We start from the raw sequence: 16820 nt of genomic DNA on the forward strand, positions 1-16820 counted from the left end.
GAAAACCGAAGAAGAAATGCATTTCATTTATGTGTTGGCAATGGATACTGAATAGACCGTGAACTTCCAGAAGAGTGAAAGAAGTACAGCTAGAATGTGCCTTAGAACCAAGGATGACTAGACTTCATTTTATGTCACATTTGGGCATGTGACAAGAAGGGACCATTCCCTGGAGGAGGGACCATTTCCTAGAGAAACACAACATCTTTTGCAAAACAGGGATTTAGGGAAAAAGAGGAAAATGCTGAATCAGATGAATTGACACAATGGCTCAAATTATGGGCTAGAACACAGCTATGGCTATATAGACATTATCTGTCACAACTCACTCTATTTCACATAAGATGAAAACTTTCTAGAGTAAGTTAAAAATGAAATAATGAAAATTTATGTCACTAATACTAACAATTGTTAACATTGATTGAACTATCAACTTAGGAATCTGTTATGATTACCAGAGGAATCCTTTACAATTCAGCCTGTGAATCAACTTACTGAACTACCTACCAAATATTGAGGAGGAGCATATTTGATGTTTCTTAGGACTCCTGGATTGGTGGAAAGTGTGAGAATATTTCTATAAACACTTTAAGGTGAAGACTGTGCATTTATCTGAGCTATTGATACATTAGAGATGCTTCAGAGATCTCTGATGAGGTGGTGGTAAATCAGAGAAGTGAACATGAATGGGGAACTCAATCACAGCTAATTGCTAAATAAACTGAAAACATCATTCATAATTGATATCAATAAAAATTAAGCAGGTTATTGGGTTGAAAGTGTATAGTTCTGTTTTAAGTGGAATGGGTTTGCATCTTAAGGGCACAGACTAGTCACTTCAAACAGCTTAAGTAAACACTCAGAATAAAAATAGCTTTAAATACACAATTGGGTAGGGTGTGGCTAGCAAATATTCTGATTCTACAATCTGTTTTGGTCAAGACAGTGCTTCTTATATGACTAACAAAGCAAACAGCAGTCATTTTCCTTGTGCTGAAATAAGTAAACTATTTGCAAAAAGGGTTGAGTGCCTAAGAATTATCCAGTAAAGATACCACATTTAATGGGGAATAAAGAATGGCAAATACCCACATATATTTACACATCCAAACAAGGAGGCATACAACCACCTACTATGGATTTTCTTGTCAGTATGAGTTTTTATATATACTTGTTAAAAGTTGAAGTTATAGTAAACACATTGAGTACCAAATAGAGTTAAGCCACGCCCAAAGTCTGACCACGAGAGACAACAGAATACCTCAAGCACAAGAATAGTCTCAAAGAATCTAATTTTAAAAGTTGGGAGGAGTTTAGCAACCACTTAGCTCAACCTTTTCATCTTCTCCAGAAAACAAAACAAACCAACTAAACAAAAACACTACAGGTGGTTAAGAGAAAAAGAAGTGAAAATGGTTGGAGTAGCCATAGATTAACAAATGGTCTACGCTGGTACACAGAGCTTTAAAAACCACTGTCTTGAACTCTGTCCCAACTCCAAGTAACATTCTCTAGGGTTTCTGAGAGTAAATCTTTATGGAAGCACACAGTCTCATCTTTCCCCCAAAGAACTGCTCGTGGGTTTGAACCGCTCACATTGCAGTTAGCAGCCCAATGCCTCTATCCATCTGCCACCAGGGATGCTTTTGGGTATTAAAATTTGGAAGTTATCTTCTGAACTTTCATAATAGATATCAGCCTTTTCTATAAACCAATAAGTACATGTATACATAACCATATGAGATAGTTAAGGTTTGTTGTGCCAATCTGGCCAATCAACATACGTGGGGTTAGTTGAAGGGTGGAGAGATAAATGGCTCAGTAAAGCCTCACCTTTCTAGTTCTCGTGACTCTTGTTCTCTGATGGTTGGACCAGGGTGCAGCTGCCTTAGCCAGTTCCCTGCTTCAGCTGGCAAGGCTCACTCCCTGCAAGACATCCCTGAGGAGAAGCTGCGTGGACCTGCCAGTGCTGAGACGCTCACACATTCACTGACTCGGCCTTCCTCCTGCAGTCGGCATCATTACGTGTGTTTTGTGACATGGAGGAGGACTTTGTGGATTGGTGCTGGCCATATGGGCTAATGTTGAACTTATGGGCTTGGCCAGCACTGGTTTGGGATGCTTTCTTAATTTACACTTATCCTTTATATAAAACTCTGTCTTATACATTTGAGTTTCTGTGGATTTGTTTCTCTACTGTACCCAGACTAACACACCATATACACACAACAAACACTAACATATGTACTTCTATTAACTTCTTTCAAAACAATTCTTCAGGCTAGCATTTAAGAGCATGCAATCTTACCAGACTTGCTTCTCCAAAATCCTACCCAAGTAGACCATAAACCAAAGAAAGCCATTTCCTTCCATGAGTCTTTTATGAACTGTAGAGTAAGTTATCATTGCAACAGCTATTCAATAGGTAAGAGGTCTTGTTGGTGCAGCAGTGAGATTCTATTTGACTAGCTAAAAGGTTGGTGACTTAAAACCACCAGTGGCTCCACAGGATAAAGGCCTGGCAGTTGGCTTCCATCAAGATTACAGCCAAAGGTAGCGAACAGGCAGTGGGATCATTATGAGTCAAAATCAACTTGATGGCCCTTAATAACCATTCCAAACACTCATTATAATTTTCAGTGAAGAAAGGATCATTGAAATACGCTGTTGTTATTAGGTGCTTTCATGCTCACTCACAGGGGCCCTGTGTATAACAAGGAAACACTTTCCAATTCTCTGGTCAAAAATAAAAGTCACATTTCATACGTATCTGTGAGGACTATAGAGAGACATATACGACAAGGTGGATTTTTAAATATGGAAACCAATGAGATACTATTCCTAGGGAGGCAGTGAGAAGAATTATACATTTTGTTGAGTTGTTATGCAAGGCTTTATTTAAAACACACAAACATTTCCTGTAGGAGGAAGAAAAACCAAGCATCTATTTTGTTATACAGGCCATCCAATTATTTTAGTTGCCGATCAATCTTGGATTAGTATCACCTTGGGTCTGCAGAAGTACAACAATGATGTATATGCCCCGTGTATGGAATTCGTCTGCCTACCTACTTCACCTGTACGATCTCGTTGATTTATATCACAAGTGATGACATTTAACAAGAAATCAGGGCTCTGAATTTCCTGTCTTTCTTAGAGTCTTTAGGACCCTGACATTGATTTTAAAGGTCTCCTAGTCTTGTTATAGAGAACACTAACCACTGCCGGTGACAATGGTAATGTTTGCTTTCATCTCTGAGAAAGTAAAGTATTTATAATTGGGACGATCCAGGATCTCTGAAGGAAATTACATGGTTAGCCAATGATACTTTTAAAAAGCTGAAAACAAAGTTTGAAGGAAAAATCTTCTTCTGAAATCAACACTTTTCTTAAGTAAACGTAATATGGCATTTTCTAGGTTAGGAGATTTTGCAAATTCCTCTGCAACTCTAAAGCAGAGTATAAAGTTAAGCAGCAAAGCGTGAAGCCATTTACAGGGGGAAAAGAGTGGTATTGTGAATAAAGAATTGCAGTTCTTCAGGGCAACTGCATTGCTGTTACTATTATCAAATTCACAGGGATCTTGTCTCTGAAAAATTCAAAATGCTTATAATACAAACCTTTGAATTATTGAATATGATAGATCATATATTTCTGTTTCTTTTTAATACCTTCTGAGGGCTTACAACTAAAACTTTGTAACATGAAGACCAAAATCTCCACCATTTTTCTTCTTTCTATCAAGCTTAAAGTTAAGCAAAAATGATCAGCAATTTTCATAATATTTAGGAATGTTAGTGGATATATTGATGGCTCTTTATGCTAACTAAAATTTTTAGATAAGGGATTAAATAACCAGTATGCCAATAAATACTCATCCTACATTTATATACACTACTGAGTATTTTCAACCTAATAACACAAGATGATGTTTTTCAAAACTAAAAAGGAGTACTATTGTTCCATCAGGAACCAGTCCAAGCCTTTGAGTAATACTTCTAAAAATAAAAACAGAGAAAAAGATGGTGCGGGGCTAAAACTATTAATGTACATTTAAAATAAAGTTTATTTTTCAATAAGAAAACAAGGGAAAGAAGAGGGCAGTCTGAGCTTGTGTGCCTGCCCAATAGAACTTTCCACCATAATTAGTGCTTCCCACCTCTAAGGGGAGGAGCATCAGCTCAGGGGACTCATGCAGAAAGGGACAACAGTATAAATATCCCAAGGCAGCTCCTGACCAGGCATCTTCTTCTGCACTGGTCACCTGGGCGCAGGAGGCCTCAGAAACCAGCTGCTTAAGAGACCATCTCCAGGAATTCCAAGCACCAGGTAAGTCTCTAGCTTGATGCTCACTGGTCATATGTTCTCTTGCTTAGTCACAAGCTTCAATAAATTTATGACTTCTTTTTGTAATTTAAAATAATTGATTTCTATAAAATGTACCCAGAGGGTTTATTTTGTATTCATTTATATAAAATACTCTTAATATAAATCTATTTGCTAGAAGATGCCCTGATATTTTGAAACTATTGGCGATTTCCGTCTCTGTCAGAAATCCTGAACTATTGAATAGTCAATGATGGTTCCTGAGTTTCTGTTTTATGAGCCACTTCATTTTTACTGGATTATTTTAAATTGACTCCCACAAACAACCAGGACATAGATTCACATGACTGGAAAGATTTTAAATTTCAGTGTCTGGACTATATTACAAATAGACGAGGGTGAAAAAAAGTACACAAGTGTGTAAGGAATTTATCTATGTGACATTAGAAGGATGAAACAGATCAGTAACAAAGCTATGTAAAACCATTCTTTTCTGTTTTTCAGAATCTATTTGAGAATATGCTGGCACAAACAGTTTTTTTGCTGCTGATGTGCTTGAACTCAGTTCATGGAGGATTTTATGCCGAACGGTACCAAACGCCCACAGGCATAAAAGGCCCAGTACCCAACACCAAAACACAGTTCTTCATTCCCTATGCCATAAAGAGTAAAGGTAAACGGAACTGATTGTGTTGCTCTATTGACTAATTGGTTGTTGTCTTATACCATCGAATGATCTCTTTCACAAACTCTTAACCCTATTTGGCTTTAGACTTTTTCTAAATTTCTAAATGATTGAAAGTATTTTAAATAAAACTCTGGAGTTAGCCCACACAGAATAATTGTGGAGAGTAGGTCCACTGCACAGTATGTCTCTTGCACGATCAGTTCTATTATAGAAACAGTATTAAGGATTTTCATGTGTGGACATTTCCTCTTTCAAATGATGCCTTTTTACAAAGAGCTACCTATAACCTAGTAATATAAGCCCAAATTAAATCAAGTCTGAAATGTTTTAAATAAAAAGAATTGCCAGTGTACATATAGAGTAGCAAGTTCAGATATCTGACCACTTAAAGACTTACTTTTGAAATCTATTCGACTACGCCACAAGTTTACAAAGTCTTATCATATAAAACCTACCATCTTCAAATAAGTTTAAGAGGCAACTAAAGTAGGCATTCTTATAATTATGCATACATATTTAAAAAGCTTAGTGGGCAAGTGCATGGGCTTAACTGCCAATACTAGCAGGTATATAAAAATGGGTAGGGTGTTTCTGTGTCTTACTCCTTCTGTTATTTGTAAACCAAAGAGCTATCTGAGAGGGCTGGTGTAAGTGAATAGTTATGAAAGTGTTTACATGGTATTAATTACTACTACTCTTGTTATGACTACCTCTACTATTACTTTTATTTCTATTTCTGGTGATGTAGCCTTAGGCCATTTTTTATTTTCTTCCAAAGTCTACTCCTCATCTGTCTAGCTTTGTCAATTACTAGGGTGAGCGCTGAGAATAAGGTATGGAAGCGTCTAATAGAGCTGCAAAGGAGAATGATCATTAGATTTCGTAGTCACTAATTCCCGTCAGTGACATTTGGCCTAATTCAACCCTGATTGAATTGAATAAGCTAAATTTATCATGGGACCCAAAATGTCTTCTCTATAATATGGTTTTTCCCCTTATAGTTATATTTTATTCTCTAAAGAAACCTAAAGATATCTGCCATAGTTAAATGAATGGGAACAACTATTTTCAATATATTAAACTTATAGAGCTGTCTTTTTAAGAAGGATATATATTTTTCATAAAAGTAGCTTAATATTGAAAAACAAATTCACAGCAAAACACAGACTCCTTGCATGTCTCAAAATAAGAGAAAGACAGAAGTTTAGAAAACACAGTTACAAAGACTAGCAACGCAGCTACTTTATTTCAAACAACAAATGCAATTTGACAAGTTCAATGAACAACATTGGATTCACTAGTCTCCAGTTCAAAACCAAACCTATTACTGACAGTGGAGTCTGGCACACGGTGATCAGACTGGAACTTCCCCACAGGGTTTCGAAGGCAGTCGCTTTTATGCAAGCTGATTCCAGTGTCTGCTCCCCACAGAGGGCTAGTGGGTTTGAACTCCTGAGCTCTTACTTAGGAGCCAAGTGCTTTACCGACTGCACTCTCACAGTTCCTTCAATGCTATCTATCATGGAAAATTCAGATTTTTTTATAATTTGCCAGTCACAGGGAACAGTCTTCATTAAAAATAAAATGCACCACTTTAATATGCTGCTTTCTCATGGCCAATTTTGCAGAATAAAAATTTCTTATCTTGCTAACAAACACTAAGGTTTAGAAACTTCCTGTTATCTACCAAAATTTTAAAATAATAATTAAATCAGTCTTCGGCTCTACTTGAATATGCCAGATGGAAACTTAATAGATCAAATCTATTATCGTCCGGAGGCAGGCACTCCGCAGGCGCTGTAGAGAGGGCAAAACCAGAAGAACTCCTGCCATTGAGTCCTTTCTGACTCACAGAGACGTGGCCAAGGCGGTGGTGAATCTTCACAGAGCCACCAGCCTCATTTTTCTCTAGAGGAACAGCTGATGGGTTTGAAGAACCAACCTTGCAGTTACCAGCCGGACATTTACCTGATAGTGCCAAAGATAAAAGGCCACGGTTTATAGAAATAAGCCTTTAAGATGGTGAAATACAAAGAGATGCTTTAACTAATTGCCAGGCAAATAGATTCAACACAGAGGAAAAGAGAGTTTAGCCAAACCACGCTAAATTGTGCTGGGGAGGCTTCCTCAGCGGGTGAGCAGCAACCACGGGCGCCGCATGATGACGCAACCAAGCACTATTTCAGCTCAGGGGCATTTAGGGACGTTCCTAGTGGGTATCCCCCTCCTGAAGATGGCCTCATGCTACAACACACATAAAACGAGACGGATAGATGGCGTACCATGAGCAGGAGGGGAACCCCCAGGACCCAAGAGAAATCACATCTCGTTGTCGCTGAGAGGCTCAGACATGGCAGAGCGGGGTTGAGGGACAGAGATCAGCCTGTCACTGGAGTTCTTGGCCTCTGATGGGACTCAGTGCAGTCATTTTCAACAAGACTTGTTTCCCCCCTGTGTTTTAACATTTATACTGACTTTTATATGAACACGATCTTTATAATAAGACTCTGATGTAAGCACCAATCTATCATAGTTTGCATGCTATAAAATGGACTACTTTGTTCCAAAATACGAATAAATTCTTCATTTATTTATTCATCTATTCTATTTGTAATATTTCAGCATGCAGTTTATATCCATATGCACTAATGCCAATTAACAAGATATATATTAATAGTTGAACATACATGTCTTCATAGTCTTCTTTCTAGTGTCATTTTCTAAAATTCTCTGAATAAATAAATATCACACACTTAAATTATTTGTAAATTAAAATAATATTCCAGTTAGTACAAATATAAAGATACCTAAGTACACTATGGTAACTTTCCTATTTCTGTAGCTGTATTTTACTGACTCTGTTCTGCATTTTGCATTTCCCAATGTTTTCAAATCTCAGGAACACGTCTCCTTAAGACAATAACATTAGTAACTACTATTGGCTAACTTCTTAAGTCGATAAACACTAAACATATTGGTTGTTTTGTTTTTTCATATACTACTGTACCCACAACAAGTACTTAAATAGACCTATACCCACAAAATATGTGCTTACAAAGGCAATGTTCAGTTTATTTCATATAATTCCCATTTAGTCTTCATTTTGACCTTTAAAACCATTGAAGGTTTAAGTAGTGCATGAGTACATTGATCACATTTTCAGAATGTGATTCGAAATCTTAGCTACGAGTCACCCTCAGGTTGGGACCGTACTGCTCACCTGCACGAGTTCACAAAGGCTATCGGCACCACGGGCATTTTCTGTCAGTGTAAAAATCTAAACAGTGAAAGCCGGACTTCTAACTTTGTTTCTGAAAACTTAACTAGATGAACACCATTCTAACATATATTCTTCAAGTGGATATTTAAAGGAATATAATTTTACTTTCTTCTTTGCTAGCATTTTAAGAATTATTCTCCAAAATATAGAATACTTTACGTAGACGTTTACTTCCAAGAGTCTTTGTAATGGTAACATCGTCTCAATGATATATCCTAATGCCTGCAACGTCCTGGGACCGTCCACCTCTGAAAGAGCAGGGACCGTCCACCTCTGAAAGAGCAGGGACCGTCCACCTCTGAAAGAGCGCCAGAACCTTTGCAAGGTTCCCAAGGCACTGCTTACAGAGCTCCGGGCGGAAGCTCCTCCCATCAGTGCTTCACTCACACCTGTGACTCTGGAGCACTTTCCCTTGTATTTCAATTTCTAATGCCCTAGGTATTTGTTTCCATGTTAAGTCTGTAATGGTGATTGTAGAGGCATGGGAGTTTGAGGGATGGAATTCTGGCCGTCCGTTTGTCATTGGGGGCTTATGGGCAGCTGTGCTGCTGAACTCACTTCAGGGGAGCCTCCAGAGTCAAGGGGACTAGGAAGAAAGTCCTGGGGAAATCTCCTTCCAGCACTCAGCCAATGAGAACACGAGGAGCACAAAGATCTGATGCGACTGTGTATGTGTTCTGATGAGTTTGGGCTGATTAGATAACAATAATATTAAGTTCCAATATAAATGGAGAATCAACCTAAATCGATATTGTGTTCAGCATGCTTTTGGCAGGTATGAATTAATTCTATTTTTCATTTTGATTTACAGATTTCGCAAGGGACAATTATAGCTCTTCAGTGTTTCCCCATTTATTCTACACTGGCCTTTTCTGTTAAATACTTACTATTATTCTTCTTTCCTTTCCTTTCTAGAGGATAATTTCCCCAAAACAAATGTGATAAACTTACCCTCACTACACTTTTATCCTAGACCAATCCTTCAATCCCAGCATCTTCTCATAGCAACCCAAGAGGACCGGGTAGATTGGCCCCTGTTGGCTTTTGAGAGTGTAACTCTTTACAGGAGTGGAACCCCTCATCTTTCTCTCATAGAGTGGCTGGTGGTTTTGAACTGCTGACCTTGCAGTTAGTAGCCCACTACACCATGAGGGCTCACTGAATACATCATTAGAGCCTAATAAAAGTATGAGGAGACTTCAAAAGGCACATGGAACAATTGAATTAAAAGATGAAGGAACTTTTTCCTACAAATATTTTGACGCTCCTTATACTATGGTGGCCAGGTTTTGCAAAACCTTACCAGCGCTTATGCTTCTCATGTGTATTTGATGGATTAGGAGGGAGACTGCATTTCAGACTGTCAACTCTGCATTAAGCAACTCAAGCCACTCATGAACTCCATCCCGTCACCCCTCAGTCCGAGACCTCTTTTCTCTCTTACAGACCTCTGTCCTCCTTTACTTCCAAGTCTTCTAGTTAATCTTCCAGTCTGGTGGGTCATCTTCCCATCCTGGTCCTCCCCCACTTAGAAACCTCCAAAGTCTGTTCCCACTGGGATGTTAATCTTTGTCATGAAACCCTTACCTTTTCTACCAATTTTTGGTGCTATTTTTTGTATCTTTGAAGAATAAAATAGATGTGTCTGTGTAAAACTATTTAAGATCAGCCAGCCTCAGGACTAGGGGGAATAAACAGCTGAACACAGAAATGCCTTTTTCTGATTCACATTTAGAGAAGCCATGATTACCCTCAATAACGTGACTGATCGCTCTTTTTCTGGGTGTACCTTTTAGGCATAGCAGTAAGAGGAGAGCAAGGTATTCCTGGACCAGCAGGCCCGACGGGACCTCGAGGGCACCCAGGCCCTTCTGGACCACCAGGAAAACCAGGCTATGGAAGTCCAGGTCTCCAAGGTGAGCCAGGGTTGCCAGGACCACCGGGACCATCGGTTACTGGGAAACCAGGTATACCAGGACTCCAAGGAAAGCCAGGAGAAAGAGGACCATATGGACCCAAAGGAGATATCGGACCAGCTGGTTTACCAGGACCTCGGGGTCCACCAGGGCCACCTGGAATCCCTGGCCCGGCTGGGATTTCGGTAGCAGGAAAACCTGGACAACAGGGACCTACAGGAGCCCCTGGACCAAGAGGCTTTCCTGGAGAAAAGGGCGGGCCAGGAGTTCCTGGAGTGAATGGACAGAAGGGGGAAACAGGATATGGGGCTCCTGGCCGCCCAGGTGAGAGGGGCCTTCCAGGTGCTCAGGGGCCCATGGGACCACCTGGCCCTACTGGAGTAGGGAAAAGGGGTGAAAATGGGCTTCCAGGTCAACCAGGCATCAAAGGTGTTCCAGGCTTTCCAGGGGAAAGGGGACCTGCTGGCCCACCAGGCCCCCAAGGCCCTCCTGGGGAACGAGGACCAGAAGGCATTGGGAAGCAAGGGCCCACTGGTTCCGCAGGTCAGCCAGGGATTCCAGGGGCCAAAGGTCACCCTGGGGCTCCAGGATTAGCCGGGCCCCCAGGAGCTCCTGGCTTTGGTAAACCAGGTTTACCAGGCCTGAAAGGGCAAAGAGGACCTGCTGGTCTACCAGGGAGCCCAGGTGTCAAAGGGGACCAGGGGCCAGCAGGTCATCCTGGAGAGCCAGGTCTGCCAGGACCCCCTGGAAATATGGGTCCCCAAGGGCCCAAAGGCATCCCAGGCAACCATGGTATCCCAGGCTCTAAAGGTGAGGCAGGGCCTACAGGACCTGCTGGCTACCCTGGGGCAAAGGGAGAAAGAGGCTCCCCAGGTTCAGAGGGTAAACCAGGGTATGCAGGAGAGCCAGGTCTCAATGGTCCTAAGGGCAGCCCAGGTTTACCAGGCCCAAAAGGTGACCCTGGAGTTGACGGGTCTCCTGGTCTCCTAGGTCCTGTGGGCCCAGCAGGAGCTAAGGGAGTGCCTGGACATCATGGGGAGCCTGGCCCAAGAGGTGCTCCTGGAATACCAGGTACTAAAGGCCCCATTGGGCCACCAGGTATTCCAGGATTCCCTGGATCTAAAGGGGATCCAGGAAATCCAGGTCCTCCCGGCCCAGCTGGAATAGCAGCTAAAGGTCTCAGTGGACCAACAGGGCCGCCAGGACCTCCAGGCCCAAAAGGCAATGCTGGAGAGCCAGGCCCTCCAGGACCCCCAGGACCACCTGGTCCTTCAGGCCAAGAAGCCATGCCCGATGGATTCATAAAGGCAGGCCCAAGGCCCGGTATTTCTGGAACGCCTCTTGTTAGTGCCAATCAAGGTGTGACAGGAATGCCTGTGTCTGCTTTTACCGTCATTCTCTCTAAGGCTTACCCAGCCATCGGTACCCCCATCCCATTTGATAATATTTTGTATAATAGGCAACATCATTATGATCCAAGAACTGGAATCTTTACCTGTAGGATACCAGGAATATACTATTTCTCCTACCATGTGCACGTGAAAGGGGCCCATGTTTGGGTTGGCCTGTATAAGAATGGCACCCCTGTCATGTACACCTATGACGAATATACCAAAGGCTACCTGGATCAGGCTTCAGGGAGCGCGATAATTGATCTCACAGAAAATGACCAAGTGTGGCTTCAGCTGCCCAATGCCGATTCGAATGGCCTGTACTCTTCTGAGTACGTCCACTCCTCTTTCTCAGGATTCCTAGTGACCCCCATGTGAACCTTCTTACCAAGCTGATCGAAATCTGCTTGAAAGGCATCCCCACCAAGCCCACCCCGCCCCACAAAATGCATACAGAGGTAGGCTGAAAAAAATGTGAGGAATTTGGTTTAGTTTCCCAAAATATGGATACGAGCCACCAGATCAACAAAGGTGTCCCCCGGTGAAAGGGCGAAACCTTGGCTCACAGTATGTGAAGACCCTCTTGAATTTCTAGACACCAATCCTAAAGCCTTTTAATGTTTTCTCTGATTTCCTTCAATATTTAAGACTTTCACCCACCATAAAAATCTAAATTAAAACAAACAAACCCCCAAACCTTCCACAGACAAAAAATAGAGATACAAATTTAAATTCTGCTAAAATGATCTTAAATACTTGAACATTCAAATTTAAAAGACACTATATACCCTAAGGTATTTCTGATGGTGCCTCACTCTAAAGCTTCGATGATCCCCTTTATTGCTTTTTTAATACACAGGCACATGTGTCTTTCTAAGCATGCTAATGAAAAAAGCAAAGGATTGTGTTAAAACTCATCTGAAATACAAGGTGCTGTACTTGTGAACCTTTTCAAACGTTTTTTTTGTGTGTGATTGCACAGAAGCGTTCTATCTGTATGCCCTCCACAACTTGAAAGGAGGTGTCTGACCTATTATTTATTTAAAGTCTTCAATGGGGTTTTAAACAAACACTGTAGACAACAATTCATGATGCTATTCCTTTTCTTATTATTAATTTGATTTCTTTAATTACTTATTGGATTGTACGCAGTATGATTTTGTGGGTTGACAGAACATGCCAATGTGGACATGTGTCTCCCAGTCCAGTGAAGTGATAGCAGACGTCAAGGGCTTCAAAATCTGACGAGGAATGAAAGACATTATTTATTCATGCTCTGTACTGTATGTTTGTATTGCTGTTTAAATTGGAAGCTGTGCCTCACTAACTAAAGCACAAAATATGTTATCTACTCCTTAATTGCAGTGCAATAAAATAACATCAATAATTTGTTTTGCTCCTGAGTTTATTCAAAATCATTTACTTGCTAACTATTCTTTTCCATCTTTTAATTTTACGAAGTTAACACGAAAACAGAATCATAAAGAAGTGGGTAGCTTTTACCAGGGTCATGGTTGTAACCTTTTCACCATGATTCCCAAAGTGGGCTATACCGCCCCCTGGAGGTCACTGGCATTATACTGGGGGTCTGCAAAAGCAGTTACCTACACTTTATCCTGGGTTATGGGCTAGAATACACACGTTTTAAATTGATAGGGGTCTGCTGAGTAATTTTTTTTCTCTACAAGAGGGGCAGTAGGCCACTTACTCTAAGGGATCTAGCATTCCCACAGAGCAGCCTCTCAGTGTGGATGGGAAAGGAGATCCACACTCAGGCTGATCCCTTGTGTGTCAGAGAAATTCACCCACAGAATGTTCAGTCCTTGGGTTTTCAGAAATTATACCACCAATCCTTTCTTCCAAGGCACCTCTGAGTGGACTCAAACTGCCAACGTTGTTAATGGTTTGATCCACCCAGGGGCTCAATTGAGAAAAACCACATGTGACTTAACCACATGCAACCTAAGAGCTAGGGTCATGGGGAGCTGAGGAGGTATAGAAAAATGAGCCAGTCCATTCTATGATGTTCACCTTCCCTACACAACTGCTGAAGACAAATGGGTGCATAAGCGAATGTGGCGAAGAAAAATGATGGTGTCCGGCTATCAAAAGCTATTGCGTCTGGGGTCTTAAAGGCTTGAAGGTAAACAATCAGTCATCTAGTTCAGAAGCAACAAAGCCCACATGGAAGAAGCACATCAGCCTGTGCGATCACGAGGTGTTGAAGGGATCAGGTATCAGGGATCATCAGAACAATGTTATCATAGTGAATGAGGGGGAATGCGGAGTAGAGACCCAAAGCCCATCTGTAGGCCACTAGACATCCTCTTACAGAAGGGTCTCAGGGAGGAGACGAGCCAGTCAGGGTGTGATGTAGCAACGATGAAAAATGCAAATTTCCTCTACTTCCTAGATGGTCCTTGCCACACTATCATGATCCCAAGTCTACATTTCAAGTCTGACTAAACCGGTGGATGTACACTGATATAGATAGGAGCTGGAAACACAGGGAATCCAGGGCGGATGATCCCTTCAGGTCCAGTGGTGTGAGTAGCGATACTGGGAGGGTAGAGAGAGGGTGGGATGGAAAGGGGGAACCGATTACAAGGATCCACATGTGACCTCCTCTCTGGGGGATGGACAACAGAAAAGTGGGTGAAGGGAGACATCTGACAGGGCAAGATATGACAAAATAATAATTTATAAATTATCAAGGATTCATGAGGGATGGGGGAGCGGGGAAGGAAGGGAAAATGAGGAGCTGATGCCAGAGGCTTAAGTGGAGAGCATATGTTTTGAGAATGATGAGGGCAATGAATGTACAAATGTGCTTTACACAATTGATGTCTGTATAGATTGTGATAAGAGTTGTAAGAGTCCCTAATAAAACGATTTAAAAAAAAAGAAAAATGAGCCAGTCATCCCCAGGCAACAATATTCTCCGGGAAGGGAATGAAAAGGGTGGCAGAGAAATACATAGTTTGAACAAACATTCTGCAGCTACCGTTGCCTGACAGGTTCTTAGTCATAATATTTAAAATTATTGTGATAACTTGGATTACATTAAAAGGAAGGCAAGCAATTTTTTATGTCAATCAAAAGTCAACATTTTTTTGTAAGCTGAAAAATACTGTTCTTGAGCATCCATCAGTCATTGGCTGAATCTGGGCAGTCTGCTTCATGCGGCTGGCACAACAAAGCATTTTTTTTAACGTGTAGAAAGGGTTGCCATCGAGTGCATGCTCACTCTCGGCGACCCCGTGTGCAGCCTAGTACCGCTGTGTGTTCTCGTTTTCCACGGCTGGCTTTTTCAAGTGCTTCGGGGTAAACTTGAATCTCCCGCCTTTTGGCTAGCAGCTGGATGCATGTCCTCTGAGATCACCCAGGGATTCCAGCATACGCTAAAGGCAACTACTTTCCTGAAGAGTAACTCCCCTGGACCCAAGAAAACCTGTGAATGGGAATGTGAAATGCTAGAGCGGGGGTGGTGATACCTTGGCCTCTTTCGGGGTCAGCCTGTCTCATTCCTTAAGCAGCAAGAACAGAGGTTTCACCCACATTTCCCACTTGCCTGTATCAACTCTATCATTGAGTACAGATGTCTCCAAGTCTCATTTTTCAAGGCAAGAAACAGCAAAGCAGAAACTTCCATTCCAAAGAACCTATTGAATTGACCCTATTGACAAGCGTGTAACAGATAGGTGAGCCAGCCACAAAGCTCAGACACTGGCAGTCATGCCCCCGGACCAGACATGAATAAAAGAACCTCTTAACATGTAAGCAGTGCCAACTTTACAGTGTTATTTGTTAAGATCGAGATAAATCCTAAGTAATGAAAATATCAGCCTAGTGGTTATGCATTGGGCTGATAACCGTAAGGTCAGCAGTTCAAACCACCAGCCACTCAAAGGGAGCAATACAGGGCTTTATGACAGTTACCATCTTGACACTCACAGGGGCAGGTACTATTCTATAAGGTGCTGAGTCAGCATCGCCTAGATGGCAGTAAGTGCGCAGTGACCATAGCAAAGCAGCTAACTTCTAACAAATTAGACATATGACATTTAACAAACACCAAGGGGGAAACTTCTCTCCACATACATTAAAAGCTGATATATATCAGCAACTGTTTCCTTCTAAAAATCAAATGTATTTTGACCATTGTTCTGTTAAATAAAATTAAATATATTCAGGAATTCTGTTATTAAGCATAGTAGAAAATATATGGCAAACAATTATATTACTGTATGCTTTAGAAAACACAATATATTAATAAACTGAATCTTCTAAATGCAGTTTAGAGAACAAGATCTTTCATGAAAAGTCACTGCTTCATAAATATATACATATACTTGTATGTACAGACAGACACACATATATATGCATGAATGGATTTCAGAAAGGTTATGAAAATGTTCATAATCTTTCGATGCCATTTTCCACGAATTCTTTGAAGTTACTTTGAATGACTGAATATCAGCACAGTTGATACCATTCAAGTAAAATAAACCTTTTTTCACTCAGCATATAAAATGTAAAAATTGTGAAACACTTTAAACACTGAAGCAATTTTACAGTGAAAAGTTCTCAAGATATCAAAACATATTACTTAATGTTATGTGGCATCCATCAATGGTACTAAAAGGCCCAAAGCCCTAACACAAAAAAAGCTGATTACTTTCAAATTCAATGCACACTTACCTGAATTTTAACGCAAAAGAGCAGGGAATTTTTTTTAAAAAGGAGATAAAGAGGGTCCTAAACCCAAAATGTAAATTATCTTGTGGAGCCTGTTTAAATCACAAAGCAAATAAATATTATGTGAAAGTGTACAATCCTGCTGCCCTTTGTCTTCTGTGCAACATGCATCATCATCTTTGAAGATAAACTGCTAGATATTTGTATCTAGTTATTTAAACTATGAGATAGTTATAGACTGATACATTTTACTTGAAGTAACTATGCAAAAGAAAGGGACTATGAGAAAGTGACTCCATCTCATGCTAATAAAACTTTTAGAAACAAAAATATGTGCTCCACAGAAACCATCGTACAAGTGTAATTCAGATTTAAAAAAATCATTGCATCTATTCTTTGACAAACATGTGATTCTGAAAGACACCAGACGCAGAAAGCACAGTAATTCTGACATGTCCAATGGCCTTGAACTCTAGCTAGAAACCCAATGTGACCAGAGATCTATTTAATCTTGACATAGT

At 40.8% G+C, this 16820-nt stretch overlaps 1 protein-coding gene across 1 annotated transcript; it reads left to right on the forward strand.

Annotated features, from left to right (window-relative positions):
- The first annotated feature begins 4845 nt into the window (after positions 1-4845).
- Positions 4846-11979, forward strand: COL10A1 (collagen type X alpha 1 chain). Its single transcript, XM_075553978.1, has 2 exons — positions 4846-4999; positions 10091-11979. Exons 1-2 carry the CDS (start codon positions 4846-4848, stop codon positions 11977-11979), a joined length of 2043 nt encoding a protein of 680 aa, XP_075410093.1.
- Positions 11980-16820: the final 4841 nt, after the last annotated feature.

Source organism: Tenrec ecaudatus, chromosome 7 (genome assembly GCF_050624435.1).
Source record: "Tenrec ecaudatus isolate mTenEca1 chromosome 7, mTenEca1.hap1, whole genome shotgun sequence".
NCBI classification, from domain to species: Eukaryota; Metazoa; Chordata; class Mammalia; order Afrosoricida; family Tenrecidae; genus Tenrec; species Tenrec ecaudatus.